The 18651-nt window shown below is 44.0% G+C and overlaps 2 protein-coding genes across 2 annotated transcripts; one reads left to right on the top strand and one right to left on the bottom strand.

The window, feature by feature from the left end:
- Window positions 1–15242: 15242 nt before the first annotated feature.
- Window positions 15243–16501, top strand: LOC128304946 (uncharacterized). Its single transcript, XM_053042197.1, has 2 exons — window positions 15243–15984; window positions 16221–16501. Exons 1-2 carry the CDS (start codon window positions 15243–15245, stop codon window positions 16499–16501), a joined length of 1023 nt encoding a protein of 340 aa, XP_052898157.1.
- A 1007-nt stretch (window positions 16502–17508) lies between these two features.
- LOC128304765 (uncharacterized) lies at window positions 17509–18341 on the bottom strand. The gene is made up of 4 exons (XM_053041993.1): window positions 18284–18341; window positions 18166–18211; window positions 17730–18093; window positions 17509–17663 (listed from the first exon to the last, which is right to left on the bottom strand). Exons 1-4 carry the CDS (start codon window positions 18339–18341, stop codon window positions 17538–17540), a joined length of 594 nt encoding a protein of 197 aa, XP_052897953.1. The 3' UTR covers window positions 17509–17537.
- Between the last annotated feature and the right edge of the window lie 310 nt (window positions 18342–18651).

The following is an 18651-nucleotide window of genomic DNA, read 5'->3' as shown; positions in this document are numbered from 1 at the left end:
ACCATGGAAAAACTGTCACCACAAATGACGCTGTACACGTTCGCGTCTTCGCTCGCATTGCGAACGTGATTTTTCACTGAAATTAACACAACACCAAACACTATTTTCCTCGTCGTTCGGGTTTTCCGGGAAATATTCATCGAATTTCCCATTTTCTCTTTGCTGCTTTAAATCGATTAAGTAACGTCACTATTAACGTCAACTGGGCTAAGTTGGTGGTGGTTGTAGATTTTTAATACGAACTTGTTGTGGAAAAATAAATTGTGTTATGCCAAAACCATGCCTTTTTTCAAAAACTGTTACCGACATTGAACAAAAAATTGTTAAAATTTTGGATAAACAAACTAAAAAGTAATCGTAAATGAATGCTAAAATTTATCTTAATTTCATGAATCTGAAAAAAAACACATGTAAAAATATTAAGAAAGTAACGCAATACACAGTTGAAATATACGTAGAAACAGAAAAACAACCCTGACTATAAGCACACGAAATAGAAATTCAAATGGAAAAGGAGTGCAAAAAAGACCAGAGGAGTGCAAAAAACGAGGATAAGGGAATTGTTCTTAAGCGCCAAGAAACAACCAGGATTCATAAAAGCTCTCTTACAACCTGAACGCTGTACGAGTAAGTCGATTTTCCGCATCCGAACCGCCTCCACGTGTAGTAAGTTCTGTGCAAGTGCTGACCCCCAAACTGGTGTCCCCGATGATTTAACAAGAAAACCGTTTTCGCGAAGTGATCTTACGCTACCGTGTAATTGTACACGTGATAACGATGACTACCGACGAAACTTCCTCCGACGTACTAAAAGCGCCGAAAACGATCGTCAAGACTAGCGGATAGACCTACCATTAGAGCTTTCTGGCCCGAAAATCCTTTCGCAGAAATATTGGCCGAACTTAACGATATTACGAAGGTCAATCCATTGAGAAAACCCTGTCGCAAGGTCGAACATCAAGTATTAACAACAGGCGCACCTGTGTTCAGCTGTCCACGCAGGTTGCCTTAAGATGAAATGAAGGAAACAAAAGCGGAATTTCTTTTTCTCGTAAAGCAAGGTCTTTGCCGACCGTCGAAAAGTAACTGGGCCCATTTCCCATTGCACATGGTTAAAAAAATCTAATGGCTCTTGGAGACCTTGTGGAGAGTACCGAAACCTTAACGCCGTAACAATTGCCGATCGTTATCCTGTTCCGAACATTTAGCACGTGAGTAACATTCTCAGTGGCGCTCTCATTTTTACATGTATCGATCTCCAGAGAGCGTGTCACCAGATACCAGTGGCGAGAGAAGATATACCGAAAATGGCTATAAAGACGCCGTTCGGCCATTACGAATTTATCTTCATGACGTTTGGCTTATGAAGTACAGGGCAAACACTGCAACGACATTTACACGCAATTTTTGGAGACCTCGATTTTTGTGTTCCCATACATAGACGAAATATGTATTGCTTCCACTAACCCTGAACAACACAAGGAACATCTCAAGATCGTATTTCAGCGTTAGCGTTTAAGCATGGTCAAAAAGCAAGTACTTACGATAGATCACGTTCCTGGCGAACAGAACAAAATCGCTGATATGTTAAGCAGTGTCGTTTAACAGGTTCAAACAGGTTCAACACTGACGCGATAGATTAAGGCGCGAGCACATGGCGAAACTGCAACGCACCGACACCGACGCACAGCACTGCTACCGGAACGAACACAACACTGTTCCGCAACACATCTGCGTTGATGCGTTGACACTGATGCGATTGATTATGCGCACATGGCGAAGCTGTAACGCACCAACACCGAAATACAACACTAGCTAAAAAACACACCGGCTAATTCAACCTTAACATTGATTGAATACGCAATCGCATCGATGCGTTTAACACTGATGCGATGGATCATAAGCAAATGGCGAAGCTGCCACGCACCAACACCGACACACAGCACTACTACCGGAACGAACACAACACTGCGACACATCTACACGCAATATTAGACCACGTGCTCCCTTGTCGCTAAGGAAGCGTATAATAGAGAATTTGCGCAACACATCACATCCGGGATTACGAGCAACAAAACACTTGATTTGATTTGCAAAGATTGCAAACACTTCGCCAAACACTATGCCTAGTATGCCACTAGTATGCCAAAAAGAAATCACTCGATACAACCATTATCCGAAACAATCACTGTCACATCACATCAATTAAAATTCGCAACATTCTGCCACGACCGCCCGAAATTGACTGAGGCACTACCGATCGTATTGTTACGATTGAGATCAACGATCAAGAGAGATAACGTAAAACAATTGATGAGCACGATAAGGTCAACACACACTCAGTACGATGACAAAAACAAGTCGTACGTACAAGCAGAATTAGGATCATGCACGCATGTGACGCTGCGTATCGATGCAGTTCGTCCCACACGCTCCCAACAACACTCTCCAGGCGCAAGAAGATTCTCTCCCGATACGCACTTTGACAGTGCCTAATGAAAAAAAGTACACGATATGGTCGCGTTGACACAACTCATCGCTACTCATCCGAACCGCCTCCGCGTGTAGTAAATTCTGAGCAAATGCTAACCCCCTAAAAAAGTATCTACAAACTCAAAACACAGATAAAAAATTTACATGTAATAACACAACAATATACTTAAGAGGAAAAATAGAAAAGGGATAACATTCCAACAAGATATCAAGAATGACATTAATGTTTGAAAGCAATATTAAACTTTGATAAAATGAACTAAAAATTCGAATAATAAAGTAGAAAAAAGACAAAAAGTAAGGGAATGAAATTAGAGTCTTTCTCTAAATCGATTTAATGAATAATTGAAATAATTTCTATTTCCATCTTTCGATCGGTCTCACTTGTTTTTTCTTTTATTTTTGTTTTGTTTTTCTGTTTTGTGCCTTCTTATTTATATTCTCACTTTACAGCTTTCCTATGTTAAAAACTCTTTCATTTTCTCATAAAATCTCTTTCATATTACATAATTCACAACGATATTGTCTCTACTGCTAGCGGCCCAGATTATCGGTTCATAATTTTAAGGGTGCTTCTGCAGTGTCCTTTTTACTGACCGTGACAGATGGTGTCATTAAACAGTCCATCGGATAGCGGCCATAAAGAGAAAATAAAGCAGCCAATCCTACCATTATCTACTCACCACTTCTCTGGATAATTTCATTCACCCGCACCTTGGATAGGAAAGGTGCGCATTGCCGAGCAGTGCATCCTCAATTCCCGTTTGCAACATCACAACAGCGCTGTGTTGTGTTCGATTTTCCAACCGTTTATCGATGGCCAACAGTATCGTCCAAGGCTAAATGTTGTGTTAGGACAATAAGGGGGGGGGAAACAAGTAGAAAAACCCATATCTAATCAACGTGCTGCTATTGTTTCTCTGTATAATTTCTCTCCCTGTTGTCACTGTTCATTGGAGGGTGAGATTTGTCCAGGGGTTTCAGTCCAGGCAACCTGCACTACAAATCGTGCACACCCTTAACGTACGGTGTGACGTAAGGATAATTTATTGAACCAATCGAATTAAAACCCAACTTTCGGCACCGACAGCCATCGTAAGGCCCTTCATCACTGGACCTCTTTTTGATAAAGATATCAAAATCAGAACTGACCCTCCTCGTTTATTCCACATTTCCTTCCGTGCGGTCCACCCAAAACCGGAGCGTCCGAAAATTTCCCAAAATATACCAAAACGCCAAACTTCAGGTGCCCTTTCAACACTCGATACGATGATAATAATAACATCACCCCACGAAAACGCACCAAACGCCGTAACACGGGGCGGACACTTCATTTCGGTCCAATTAGTTTTACCTTCAAGCTCGCTCGCTCGAAACCTAACCTAGCACAATCGTGAGTTGCATGACCTCGGGGATGAATTTACTCCGATTGAATGCCCGCAGGACGCACTTTGGAAGGATGAAGGCTAACACATACACAAGGGTTGAACGCGTTCCATCTGCACGCCAAAAGCGTACATCGTCCTGCGGCGCAGAAAGCTGCTGCTCCGTTCAGAGCGAGAGTCCCATTTTACCACTCAAATTTGTCCCTGCGGCCCACTGCCTGGTGGGGTGGCGTGGACGAGGCGAGAAAAGGATATATTTATCTGGCGTATATGTCGCCAACCCTGTTCCCGCCCGGTATGGCGTTCCAAACGCACCAAAGAAATGATGTTTATTCGGGACCACTTCAGGCCACCCTGGTCCAGTTGCACTGTTGCCCTTGTTTGGATTACGGTCACGACAAGCGGCCAAATGACCGATAAGGATGTGCGTTATATTGTCAACTCGCTTGCTCCCTCACGCGAGTGCCAGTGCCTTGCAGCTCGTATGTTGGACTAGGGCAACTTATAAGGGTTGCTCATTAGAACCCGACTAACGTCTTTCGGCTTCTGGTGCTGGGTGGAAGGGACCTGGACATGACACATTTTCATTGCGACTGCCCCAGCACCGTACGGACATTTGGCCGCTGCTATCTTTGCTGATTCATTATAGCTATTTGTCTAGCATTTATTTTTGGAGTGTCTTCAATATTGCTTCTCGCCTCGGCCTCGAAATGAATAAATGGAGAAGCAATTCCGAATGGAACCCGGCACTAGCCGGATGGAAGGGATTTAGTGGATAAGCCATACCAGTAGGAAAATGCAGATCTAATCACACACACACACAACCACGCAAAGGAACAGTCGTTTACGATAGTCTATATGTTTAATTTATCGTAGATGCACACCATTTCACCCTGCTCCAGTGTCTTCAGTGACCGTCGGGATGATGCGACCCTTTCGAGAAGGTTGCAAACAACTCATCCTGAACCGGTGGCAATTCTGTTACGGCTCACTTCCTCCCACGGAACCTCAGCCGTTTATCTCGTGTGACAACGCACTATTATTAGTAGTGTTAATGACTCCTGAAATTTGTTTCAAGGGTGCATCCTTGGAATGGAAATGTCTTGCAAGGTGGGAATGAATGTAGCTTTTGTGTGGCGGATTGCATACCTTCCGGTGTTTATCTTTGTGCATGCATCTTTGGAATACGAGTTGGGACATAGGACGGTTGAGACCGTGATAAAGGTGAAACATTAATTTTATTACATTCGCCCTTTTGTTGGTATGATAAATGATGGCCCATTCCTTATTGCTTACATAGAAAATGAGTTTTAGTTAAATTTTAACCCTATATAATCCAAATCGCACAATTACACTTATCACCTTATGAGCGATGATTCATATTGATATGAATAATTCCGAGTTTCTCAGGTGCAGTGTCAATATCTATAAAACCTTTCAGCAGGGAAAAAAATGCTGAAATGTCGAAAAAAAATAGTAATTTAAAAAGGAACGAACCAAACACATTAATCATCAACGCAGTAAATGAAGCGAATCATTTTCGCGCCATCACCCTTATTTCCTTGGTGATGGCCCACGTGTGGTTGCTATGTGTACTTTTTCAATCAATGGTGGCTGCTACTATGATTTACGACATGTGCAGAACCCCACAAACGGTGGTTGGGTGATCTGAATGTCTGACGTACAACAATACTCTAGCAAACGAACGCGCGCGCTCTATCTTTGCTGCTGCTTCATGCATGCATGTATGCACTCAGGCCGAAAGTGCATCACGGGACGATGGAAACTCCGTATAAATTTGTCATTTTTCCGCATTTTGAATATCTTTTCATACAAACATTTCCCTCGGGGATGCAGGAAAATGGCGCGGGACTAGATGCACTGGCACTTAGCCGCCATCTTTTCGGGAGCGAGTAAAAATCTGACCACAAACGACCATCTATTGGAGATGTGCTACGGGGTTGCGTCAATGGCTCCCCCTGTCTCTGGGCCATCAGTCATCGGAGTTTGTCGAGCAAAAAACGCTTGCTGGAAAATGGGAAAAATCTGTCCACCGTCAACGGGATATCAGAAGGTGGAGAGAGAGAGAGAGAGAGAGAGAGAGACAGGAAGTACCCGGTCGTTCATTATGCAGAAACCTCGGGTCTGTGGGGTAACCGGTCGTAGACTGGTATCGTTAATTTGATGTTGATTTATGATTCGATGCAAGGACCGTTGATGCTCGCGATGGATGCAACGGGTAAAGGACCTTATGCGACCGAACCGGTAGATGCAGCTCCGCTTTACGGAACTATCCCAGGAGTGGCAAGTGAGAAAACTCGTGTCAATGTACTCCTTGCACTTCTGTGGGCAAAGGATTTCAATAAAAGGATTTATAATTTTCATTTCGTTCTTTCCAGAGCAGTTCATTATCTTTCACCCCTGATGAAGGTGGCCCAACTCGTAATGGGCATCGTAATATCCACAAAGAACCTGCTGGGTTTTTCTGTTGCTGTGAAAGACGCCCGTTGCCGAGTTTACTGACAGGGATTTGAAATAAAGACAAAACAGCAAACCCAGCATTTAGCGAACCGTAGTTTTAATTTCCATTCCCTTGAACCTACGGCCCTGAATGGATTGTGTCCATTGTGTGTGCTACAAAAGATTAAGCATAACTTTGGTGCTGCTTTGCAAAGATTGCTTTTGGTGGGGCGATTGTTGGTCCGAAAAACGTGAACAGATTGGCGAGGGCTTGCACTGCGGCACTAGGAATAACTCATCGTCTTCAGCAGACCATCAGCTATTCAAACAGGACACCTTCCACCGTGGTTCAACGTGCAAAAGGTCTCGCATTAAGCAGATGTACTTTTTTAATTCCGTTTCTTCTCCTACAGCACAGCCGAGACCATTTAACTTCCGTCTGCAAGAGACAGGTTAACGTACACACACACACAAAATATATCCCGAAAGCAAGAAATTTGAATAAAAATGAGAACTCTTTTCTACAACTTATGAATATGCCATCACCACCTTCAACCACGCTGCTTAAGACCGAAAGCAGAGCTGCAAAAAGGTTGCACAACTACAGGCGCCACTTACCCGGTGCGGCGGTGTATGCATCCTTTCCGAAACAGGGATAACACTACACATTGGATGCTGACGGTCCGAGTACGAACAACGAGATTGTTCGTTAGGAATGTCTTTTGAAGTAAAAAAAAATCCCTCACCCCACCTTCCATTTTACGTTAATACGCTTCGTTTTCACGTTTGCCGTTGCGAGCCCGCATTCCCCAAGGATTTTGGCTTCGATTGCAAAATGGGTAGCCTGTTGTGCCGGTTGTAAAAAACGGGTGCATTGCTCGCACGGGAATTTTCCCTCCCTAGTATTTTTACTTGATCAATTTTCCGACCACTTTTCTGCCGGATGCAGCCACCGTGTCGTGGTCTGGTAAGCACGCGAACGAAGTCATAATTTCAAGGGCCCAAAATAATATGAATCGTATGGGAAAGATTTCCAAAAGGCGGTAAAGATGGTTTTGCATATGATCGGTGTAAAATAGCGAATGAGGGTGCTTCGTAATGCTCTCGTCAGATGAATGCATGGATGACAGTTGAATAGCACAAGCTTAGAAAATTATTTAAAATTTTTTTTTTCCATTAGTGCTTCTATTCAATTTTTTGTTTTGAAATTCAGTAACGCAAAAGAAGGAAATTTCTAGAAAAAGATGTACTCTTAAGATCATTTTAAAGATTTCCAAAGAGGAAAACTATCTCCAGTATGCAATTTTGAATGTTTGTAAACAAAATGTATGTAATAAACCTCTAAATTAGTATAAAAACAAGTACAATATGTTAGACATAGGGATTCTTTAGAAGAAAATCACGTCTAATAACATAGAAATTGTGAGAAATCTTAAGGCATTCAATACAAAAAAAATCATTCTTCAGAGCTGAATCATCAGCATCTGATGATATATTGATTCGAAATTAATAACAGATATTTCTAACATTTTGAGCTTCAACTGTATTAAAGCATGCGATAATTGTTTAGAAATTCCTTATTTAAACATCATTTTATTCCACGAAACTGAATCTTCATTATCTGTTAGTATATTGATATGAAATTAGTGTCAGGTATTCCTGCCTCCTTCAGCTTCAATTTCGTTAAGAATTTGCGAGATTCCATGAGAAAATGTGTATTAAATCATAAGTAAACTCCTCGGAACTGAGTCTTCTTCATCTGTTGGTGTGTTGGTATGACATTCGTATCAGGTATTTCTGACAACTCCAGCTTCAACTTCATTGGGATGTGGAGAAAAATCTTTAGAAAATTCGTATGCTAGATTAGGTATTTCTTGGAAGCTGTTTCTTCATTACCTGTTTGTATTTTGATACGAAATTTGTTCCACATAAACCACAAACCTAAAGGTACAAGAAAAAGTAAAAGTCATTTAATTTCTTTTGAGTTTTGTTGACTGTACACCACCTTCCAATAAAAAACGATAGGTAGAATTAGTTCTCCAGGATTCCTTAACACAATAATGTTAGCCGGCCGAGAGTTTCAACAGCAATGCAATGCCCGCATTGCAATTCGACTCAATAAAAGAAGGAAGCTGTACTGTCTCACTACCCAAAACCTTGCATTCCACATATTGCTCCATGTCATTATTCGTTCAACATTGAGACGTCACAAAGCGGCTGGTATTTTTTTTTTGTATACACGATCGCACTGAAACGGGTTGTACCTTCCTAGCTTCAGTACGTGTAATATCCACTCGCCCACCGGGGGTAGCCAGCCATCGTCTGCTCGTTACAGGGAAAACATATGAATTTTCATAATGTCGGGAATGTCGGTTTGCTGCCGTTGTGCGACGTGGAGAATTTTGCTGAGGTAGCGTACGTATGATTGAACACGCACATTTGTTGTCCCGGGAACAGATGCCTGCCTGTGTACGGTCCTAGTGTCCTGTACGGCTGGGCTCGCCAGCTCTCCCTCATACGTAACCTTTGGTGTGACGTTATGGCAAAAATGGATAGGCAACAGGGGAGGACACGAAGGACACCAACAGAATAAAAAAAAACATATCGACCATACCGACCTCGATGGATGCCCTAACGAGGAAATGAAACCCTGAACGTGACTCTATTCGAATGTCGGGGCTTTTTTGCAACAACTGCAACGGATAGCAATGTTCACTCCCTGATTCCTCCCGAAGCGCGAACACACAGGCGGGGGAAATATATAAATAATATTACGCTTCCGCACGGTGACGATAACCACTTCCTAGGGGCTGCGAAAAACGTTCTGTCAACATTTTAATTCAATTTTTCCACCAACCAGCCAGCCAGATTGCGAAGGAATTTTTCGGGTGCTGCTGTGGACTTTGAAATCGTTTTAAATCTCACTGCTTTTTGCGGTCCCACCGGATTACTGTACGATTAGAAGTCGCTCCCAGGGCGGAGATTTTCGTATTCCCTTTTTGAAAGCTTCAAGGAAATTGCTTTTTAATGGTGCCGAATTAAATTATGTCACTGTGCGCGGGGCTGGTGCCGGTGCTTGATCGACAGCAGTATGTCAAGCAAGTCAAACATGCGACCATTGATTGTTGACCAGGACTTCTCGGTTGGGTTTGTGTTTGACAAGCTGAAATGAAAATAGTACGTGTGGAAAGCGGTAAAATCGAATTTAAGAATAAAAATTCGTCTGTGGTAAAATCAATTTCAGGCTACACAAATACTGTCACTTCCTTCGGTGGTTGGGTTAGCAATTGAAAAAAAAAATACCCACGAACGTAGTTTCGTCGCTCCCCGTTCCCGGTTTGTGCTTAACTAAACTTGTCACAGTTCATTGGAAACCTTCGTAGCGTACCGGAAAGGAAAAATTTAACGCTCGTTACGGGGCTGGTACGACCGAAACATGGTGATAATGATTGGAAATCGTTTTTGGGAGTCGATTTTCGTGCTGTTGCAGTCGTGAAGGTTCTATACGCGTCATTTACTGTGTTTGACGACACGCAAGATTAATTATACCGTTCGCAAGGGTATGCTCTTGTTCTAGTTGTTGGTGAACTCTAGAAGAACAAGTTCAGATTTTTTAATTACTATTTACCTAATTTTTGTATCTTGTGTATTTATTTAAAATATATAATGAAGAGTAAAATCAAAATAAAATAAACCCTCAGAAAATTTAAATTCATGTTCGAAAAATATTCGAACACGCCTACAGGTATGCAATCCGCATCACAACCACCGAGTTTCCCTTCGAAACAGTTGCAGATGCATTGATTAGCTTATTTAAACATTGTTTTTATTATTCCGTTAAATCATTACACTGAAAAACAAATCAACTTTTCAATCGTTGATCAACATCCTACCATTCTACCCTTATCAGGCGTACCTCATACATACCACTGCATACAAATGGCGCATAATAGCTTCCTCCTCTCGATCGAATCGATTTTCCTCGCATTCACAATAAACTACCCCCGGACCGGTTCCGGATTCCCAATTAAGCCATCCACCAGCGCAATGTGGCAACACTTTAATGGGCTTCAAACAATCCCGCGGGAGTGTTAAGGGTAAGATAAAATATGACCAACGACGCACTTGATGTTGCGTTACAACTTCATCTCCCTATCAAAAATGGACACTATGCGTCTTTGAGTTTGATAAAGATGTTTCACTACTGCTACTCACAAACCTTACTGCCAATCGGTGGGTGTCTAGTGCGGAATTGTTTCCCTTATCTTGAGATAAGTTGCATGTTTCAGTCATTTTTTTTTGTCTGCGTTTTTAATATGTTCTCGCTTTCGGAAGCCCCTTGCTGCAACCGAATGATTTCCCGATGGTGTGGAAAATGTCTGTTATGTCTGGTTTCGCAATCGAAACTGCTGTTTTCCCCCTAAGGGTTAAGAACGGAAGGGAAACTCGACAGTTGGTACAGTCGTAAAAAAGGTGGTTCTATCCTCTTAAGGACGATTATTTCGATTCCTGCCCGTGTCCCCTCCTCAAAAACGCAGACGGTGACGGTGATAATCCTACTTTTCTTTATATCTGTTTTACTTTTCCTGGGTTTTCCTGGGATTTCCTGGTGTTTTTCACTTACACCTCAGTCGCATCGGTGACTGGAGTCAGTAACAGGTTTCCAGTCATTATGCAAATGATTGCAGTCAGTCCTGCAGGGGTGTGAAACCAGGCCTCGAGATACCTTTTGTTCAACAAGCCCGGATAGCTTCGTGTGCGATCTTCATAAAGTCAAAACCACTTTAATCCAAACCAGGCTGGTTGTAAGATGTAAAAGGTGTTCAGGCTCAAGCAAGCGTAAAGTGCGCCTTTCGGGATGTAAAGCGGTTCGAAACGCAAAGTGTATGAATAAATAATTTCCCAGATTAAAAATCATAATCTATGGAAAGCACTTGCAACTTGCTTCGCATCGATGTTGCAAGGACCTTCATTCTTGCTCTAGCGATGGTTCTATTTACGTTCGATCGGGATACAGTCACGCGGACCATTCTATTCGTGTTCTAAGCCCCGCGTACACCACGAATGCGGGAAAATGTAAAGGAAATGCGGAAAAAGAACAAACAACTATCCACATTCCCCTCTGAGAAGCATTCGAAGGCGTCGGAGCGTAAATCCACAGCGTCGTCGCCAGTGTGTAGCGAAGTGGCTGCGTGGAAATCTGCCCGCTTCGTTACCGTTCTGTGCCTTCAGTTCGTTTAAATCCCTTGTTTCCCAATTGCTCTATTTTTCCCCCCAAAAAAAAGCCGACCTTCTCCCCGGAGCGGATACTTTACAACCTAATGATAAAAACCATTTTCCATGAATTATGTTCCGGGTGTGAATTTGAAGTGCGCAGCAATGTGAATGCATACACAAAATCCCCACAAACACTTACCCTAAATCTCATTGGTTGGAAAGGGATCCTACAATAGCACGACGCAATGGGCAATTTTCCTGGACCTTGTTTTTCCTTCTCCCGTGCCCAAACCGGATAACACCCCATTCTCCTGGGTTTTGTTTTCCCAGCTCGCTGTCTTAATCGTGAAAGGGAAAGTAAAAAACAAAATTTCAAATCTGACCAAACCAAAAACCCCTTCCTTTGCTGGGTTTTAATAACGTAGCCACGAGCGCCCGGGATATTGCGTGAGGGTGGACAGCCGCGTCTGTAAATGGCATCAGGATACGTTTTTGTTTTGCGAGCAACCCCTGAGCGAAGGACTTTTGTGATGTACCGTCGCACTGTGGCTTTTGTGGTTTGAACATTTCGAGATGGAAACTCCAGAATTCGAGCCTCTGCGTCTATCGCTCCCGAAGCATGAAGCGCCAGAAAGCAATTGTTATCCATCGTTTATTGTGTTTTGTTGACGCACAATGAACTTATCTGGCCGACCTAGGATGGGATGAGAAGAACAGAGCTGGAGGGGTTCTTGTTTTGGGGTGGTAGTTTATGTTTGCTGTCCTATCGTCACTTCTGGGTGACCATTTGCTACCATTTCGGGCTTGATTTACTTCGAAATAGAGACGCTTCATTACATCTCTCGGTGTTTGGACCTTTTCAAGCTATTAACAAGGACGTCCATTGAAACGAAGGTGATAATTCTTACCCTTAATGTGAGGGACAGAGCGTAACTTCCTGTCTAGAATTATTGGGAAGGCTCTGTCCTTATCATTCCGATATTAGGAAAAGTTCTAAGAATGTCTAAAGCTGTTTAAGAAATCCATCTATTAGAAATAATATTTGCCATTTACTTTCAACTCACACAAGAGTTTAACCTTCAAGGTTAGCGTAACCCTTATATAATGCCACTCCCATCCACCCAGCGCCACGATTGGCAAAAATGGACCACTGTACTGCTGCTAATCTGAAGATCACTGCCTTTAATTAACCAAATTAAAGCACCATTATGATTGAAACCTCCACCAACGTAACGAGCTGTCAACTTTTAAAAAAAAAATCCGGTCAAGGTTCGCGAAAGGGCGTCGACGAACTCTCACGCGATCGCTGGCCCGCTGGCTGCAGAAATTTTGGCAAATCTATCCGTCTGAAGACAGATGAATTATTTCTGTTGAAGCTTTCAGAGGTAAGCTTGACCACATTCCCACCATTCGGACGGTAAAGGAACAGTAAAGCACAAACAGACCCACCCAGCTGAACCGTGGGCGAAGTATCCGGTTCTGGTTGAGTTGTTTCCACACCCTGGACGTCGGTCTACCGGATGTTGTCGGTTTAGTGACTTACTATTCCGTTTTTTTTTGTTTCTACTGGATTTATTGGCAAGGGAAATATAAATGGAAAACGAAATCTTCCCGAGCTTCGCTGGGTTTTTTTTCTTTTGTGCTCTACCACGAGCGAAAAAAGCTGACAATGTGGTGAGCACCTTACCGTAATGACTTCGCAATCGGGCGTTGTTATGATGGATGGGAACAGATCTTTACGTGGATCTGCCACGGTTGAAGCGATTCTGTCCGCGCTTAGTTGGCACTCGGGGAGGAAGTTTTGCGTCGTGCGCGTGTGTGTTTTGTTTTCGTTGCCCGATTCCGCCGTGGATTGCAATCGCTTCCACCGGATGTAAGTATAACGTTCATATTAATGACCAATGAATTAGGTGGTGGTATAATTCAACTCCACTGATTCATTTCGTTCAAGGTCGTCGTGTGAGATGAGTGTGAAGCTGAGTGTAGATGAAAGAGTAAACGATTAAGATATTCTTTTCCAAACTTTGGAGCATTACAGCTGTATAATTATCATCGTTACTATACCTTAAAATAATACCTATAAAGACGTAGACGTATACTACCGAAGCCTTCCTTCAGCGTTCATTTAGTAGACGAATTATCTTCCAATCTGCGAACAAAGTTATTAGACCCGCTCACGAAACCATCGCGCATGAGAAAATCAGCATCATTTTCGTGGCATCTTCAACCTGGCGACCGGGTGACGACTTTCGATTGCGATTGTGGAGTCGTTTGTTAACGACCGCTACACCGCCGGTTACGCGAAACAATGACAATTGACCATAAATTCCATCACCCCTGACCTTGGCCATCGCTATCGCTATCCGTAAAGGCCGGTGGCCGAACCACTGACGTGTTTGTGATGCCAAACCGTCAATGCCGCCCGGTGTGTTGGGCTAGACGTTTGAAAGCAATTGAATGTCACCCGTCCGTTCTACGCGATCGAGCGATCGGTTGTGGGATCGCTAAAAACCGAAATGCGGTGATTTATTCCCACGTGTTAACTTGCTTGTCGAGCGAGAATTTCACGCAATTTCCTTCCCATTCCTGTTGCTGCTAGACACCCAACACCAACCCCAGGGAGGGGGAGCCATCGTTGTGTTGACATCTTAGAATTCGATTGATTTTATCTTTACTCGCTACACAAACGTTCTTTGCCACGGTGCCAGCCACTCAGGTGAATCGAACGGCTACTGCGACTTATTCTTGATGCCTGCCTACCTGCCTGCCTGCAAACCACTTATGCAAACCGTTTTCGGTTTGCAAATTTACGATGTGTTGAACGCTCGTTGTTTTTGAATAACGGGTGGAAAATTCGTTCACGGGCAAGAAGCTTCTCGTCTGACCGTGGTAGGTCGCGCTGGGAGGCTGGGAAAGTGACGGCCACTTAGTGTGATTTATGAATACCAATTTGTGTCATTAATAAGATGGGCTACAAAGTGAGCAACCAACATTACTCGAAGCAATTTTTGTGATTTTGTTTGAATAGTGATAGTGTAGTAGATAAGTAGTTCTATTAGAAATTACTCGATCTCGAGCTATTCAATTAGGTAGCATTGAAGAATCGATCATATTATTAACCATCAAACATATAAAATGATGAATAAATAGAATCTATTGTATAAAAACTCCAAATTTTGAGCCTATTAATAAATAAATTCAATTAAAATCTCATGTTTTCGCTTTAAAGCTTTAAAACCTTACTGACAATTTAATTAAGGAAGTATTTGAATTGGTTCCTTTTTTGTTGGTGAGTTATAACAGTTCATTTTGGTTCGATAGAACAAAAACAAAACATTAACTGTAACGAATTTTTCATACAAGACGTTCAAAATCTCCTTCCCACCCGTTAGTTTATTCCATTCCCCATTCTATGCTTTAATTCATCCCCCACGCCATTCATCTACAATACGCAACAACAGTGGCAGTAGTGAACAAAAAAAAAAGACACCTATTCGTGGTCAGAGAATGACCGCGGATGTTCTTTGCACGCGAAACTCAACATCAGCCGCAGTCGTGGTTCGTCGCTTACGGCGCGTAGATATCATTAGTTAAGTTGCTCACCGTACCTCACTGTGCTGTGCTTGGAAAGGCGCATCGATACTGATCTTTCGTTTCGCGGTGATTGAACGCTGGTGGTGAATCAAAATGACGCTCAGCAGAAAGATGCAGCACATATGCATCTGTCTCGTGGTTTTGGCCACCGTTGCACAAAGCCTTGCCGTTACACCCACGGGGAAGGTGGACTTTTCCGAGGCGGATGATTTGAACGATGAAACCAACAGTGGGTTCGTGAGTGTGTACAAAAACTACCCAAAGATTCAGGTGACGGTGGACACGCAGAAGCTTAAGCGCGTCCCCCAGCCGGAAACGAAAAGTGATGAGTCGAGTTCGGGTAGCTCGGGAAGTTCCGGGTCGGAATCGGTCGAACGGCCGTCGGTCGGTGTGCGAACGGATATAACGATCGAAATATCGGAAGAGTCTGCCAACGATACGCGAACCGGTGATCGTGATGGGAAGAAGGATCGTAACGGGTCCGGTAGACCTGATGGGACCAGTGAAACCGGCAAAAAGGACCGGACCGGCAATGGGAAGACAGCCGATGAGGACGATGCGAATGCGAGCATACCGGTGTTCAAGGGTATGGCTGGAGTTTCGACGAAAAAACCTAAACCGACCCCATCGCGAGGTACTGCCCATGGCCCGAGACCTGGGGTAACGCTCAGCCAACGGCCTACTGCGACGAGCTTTTACGGACCGGGAGGTGATGATCGTAACCGTATTAGTGGAGAATATGATGGGTGGAATTCGCATTATCCATCGCACACGGTGACGGCCGTCTGGACCACCGAGAGACCTTACCTTCGCCGGGTGGATTATGATTATTCAGGTACTTGAATCTCACTATTTGCGCGAGGAAGCTTCCTTTTTGCTGGAAATTTCTCCAACAATCCTGCAAACAAAAAATATTCCATTCCACGTAAGCGTACACGCTACCAGCTCCCATCTTAAAGCTGTCAGTCGTGATAGCGATCATGCTGTATACCTCACGAAACGCGTGCTTCGTTTCACGTTTGGTTGTGTTGTTTCTGATTTTCCCTCCTTCATCTCCATCTCACATCGTAGGGCAGCATCGTTCACCCCCGTACTACAAGGGTTACGTTCCCTACAATGTGGGCCATCATCACCCGCAGTCGGCGGAACATCACCACGCGGGTGACTGGAAACCGTGCTACTGCAGCATCTATCAGCCCTGGGCCGCACGTGCCCCAACCAATCCCGTCCTGCCCCCGACGGGCACGCTTCATCCCACCGCACATCCGCCACCACGCAACACCGTGGACGACAAAGTAGACATTCCAGCCGTCCTCTCGCACCAGCAGCACTATCGTTCGATCCGCTCGTAGCGGCATGCCTTCGGTGTCTTCGGGGGGATCATCCATCGATCCACCACCCACCATCACCACCGGAATCGCTCTAAGACTAGCTGTAAGAAACGAACGTTGCATTTCCCGTTCCCTAAGCTAAGGGAAAGCAACGCCGAACATCATTTTTATTTTGTATATGATCAATAAAAGTTGACACACTTTTTTACTACCTTAAGTTTCCCTTGGGATTTTTTTCTCTGTCACACATACACACACACACTACACCGATGCATTCCCTTTTCGGGGAGAACATCCTCCCCTTTGGCGTGATCATCACAAACCTGCCGATCCCGTAGTATTATGTCACCTGCATCTTCCCGTGTCACCTCCCTTGCTCGTTGGTGCAACACTGGTGAGAAGCTCCATCACACCAACACACGATCAAGCACTGGGAAGGGTTTTCTAAGCCGTTGTCCGAACACGGTGACACACACAGATGTACGAATAGTGTACCATTGCCCGACCTCCAATAAATTGATAAGACGGATCACAGCGCGGTTCGCACGACGCAGATGCAAATCACTCCACGTTCGATCACAACACGGGAAGCAACGGTTTGGTGCTGGAATCGTCAACAGTTGTTTGGAAAACTTCATCCACCATGCGACGAACGTTGTGTTTGCTGCTGCTAGTGAGCGTACTTTGTTTGTCTAACAAGTCTGCAAGTGCCGGTAATGTTTTAAACCCGAACTGTTTGTAACCTTAGCTGCGAGACATAATAATTTTCGCCCTTCCTCTCATCAACTTGCAGCGCCCGCTTCGACCGATATGGATCAGATGGAGGAGATGGAAGTGCTCGGACTGGTGGGATGTAATCACGCTGTCACGGTAACGGCCTTACCCCTGCCCGGATTTACGCTTAACCCTGAGCCGCGCCATCAGATAGAATCGAAAAGCTCGTCAGAATCGGACGAAAGCGTTAGTGCATCGAAGGAAAGCCCGAGTGTGCGTGAAATGCGGACCGAAAATCGGTGAATAAAGTGTACGATTTTATTACGTAATAGTTTGGCTTACACTACGCTACTACTAGCCGGTCGGATAGATGATCTGGTACTGGCGGACCCCCTCCTACCACAGGGCCAATGTACTCCGTTGAATCTGTGAGTCGCAATTCCTGCGGGATAAAGCTGCTTCGAGCATACTGAAGAGAGTGAAGTACGTGAGGTTAAGGTCAGCTTTGCAATAGTCCGCTTCGCGTTGCACTTACCATGAAAACGTTCGGCAGTTCCAGTTCGTTTGTGTCGGCTACGGTAAACACCAGACGATCATTGTTCGATGGAGTTCTAACCGTAGGAGAAGTTGCTGAAGATTGTGTCGTGGAGATGATCGAGGCTTGCGTAGATGTCGTTGCAGCATCGGTGTTGGCATGAGGTTGTTCCGTTGTTTGCCACCACCAGATGCTAGGAGTTTCGGGTACTGGATCATGCTGCGGTAAACCACTGACCGGTGTTTCTACCGTCGTCGAGGATGGCCACGGTGGAATCCAGAGCATCTTTGAAACTTTCTCGTTAACGCCGTTCAAGAACTCACGTTTCTTTTCGTAAACGGTTTGTTTGATTGTTGCCACTTTGCTTTTGGATTAAAAGAGCTCCTGTTAGGTTTGAATGGCATGATGTGTAATTTAACGCAGTTCTAGAACCTACCCAAGCAAGCTATCTCCATCCTTTTTCCCCCAATCAAGAAGTGGTGCTGTAATGGAACGTAAAAAGAGTCGCACATTACCATCCGCGAATAGAACCACCCCTTGTGGAGACTACTTACATCCTGTAATGGAACCAAGTAACACAATTACCACCACAACCAACAGCAAACGTTTCATTATCGTCACAACTTCAAGGAATGCTTGTAGCTACGAGAATACCACTCCGTACCGTATTACGTTCAATCTTCGACTGATCTTCGCTTCAGACTTGATTTGGACTGCCTGTGACCTACTTATCACGTTGGACGTAAAAGTAAACAGTCGCTGCCAGTAATCAGGATTGTATGCATTTTTCCAACAAGTCAAGGTTTTAAGAGGCAACGCTTATCAACTACGAAGGATGGTGGCTGAATCAACTCGTGTTACTCGTGTTAAGGCTGCATAAGTTCAGGATCATGGATGAGATGGAAAGTGCATTGGCTGATTG

This window comes from Anopheles moucheti, chromosome 3 (genome assembly GCF_943734755.1).
Source record: "Anopheles moucheti chromosome 3, idAnoMoucSN_F20_07, whole genome shotgun sequence".
Taxonomy (NCBI): Eukaryota; Metazoa; Arthropoda; class Insecta; order Diptera; family Culicidae; genus Anopheles; species Anopheles moucheti.
This window is presented reverse-complemented; position numbering and strand designations above follow the sequence as displayed.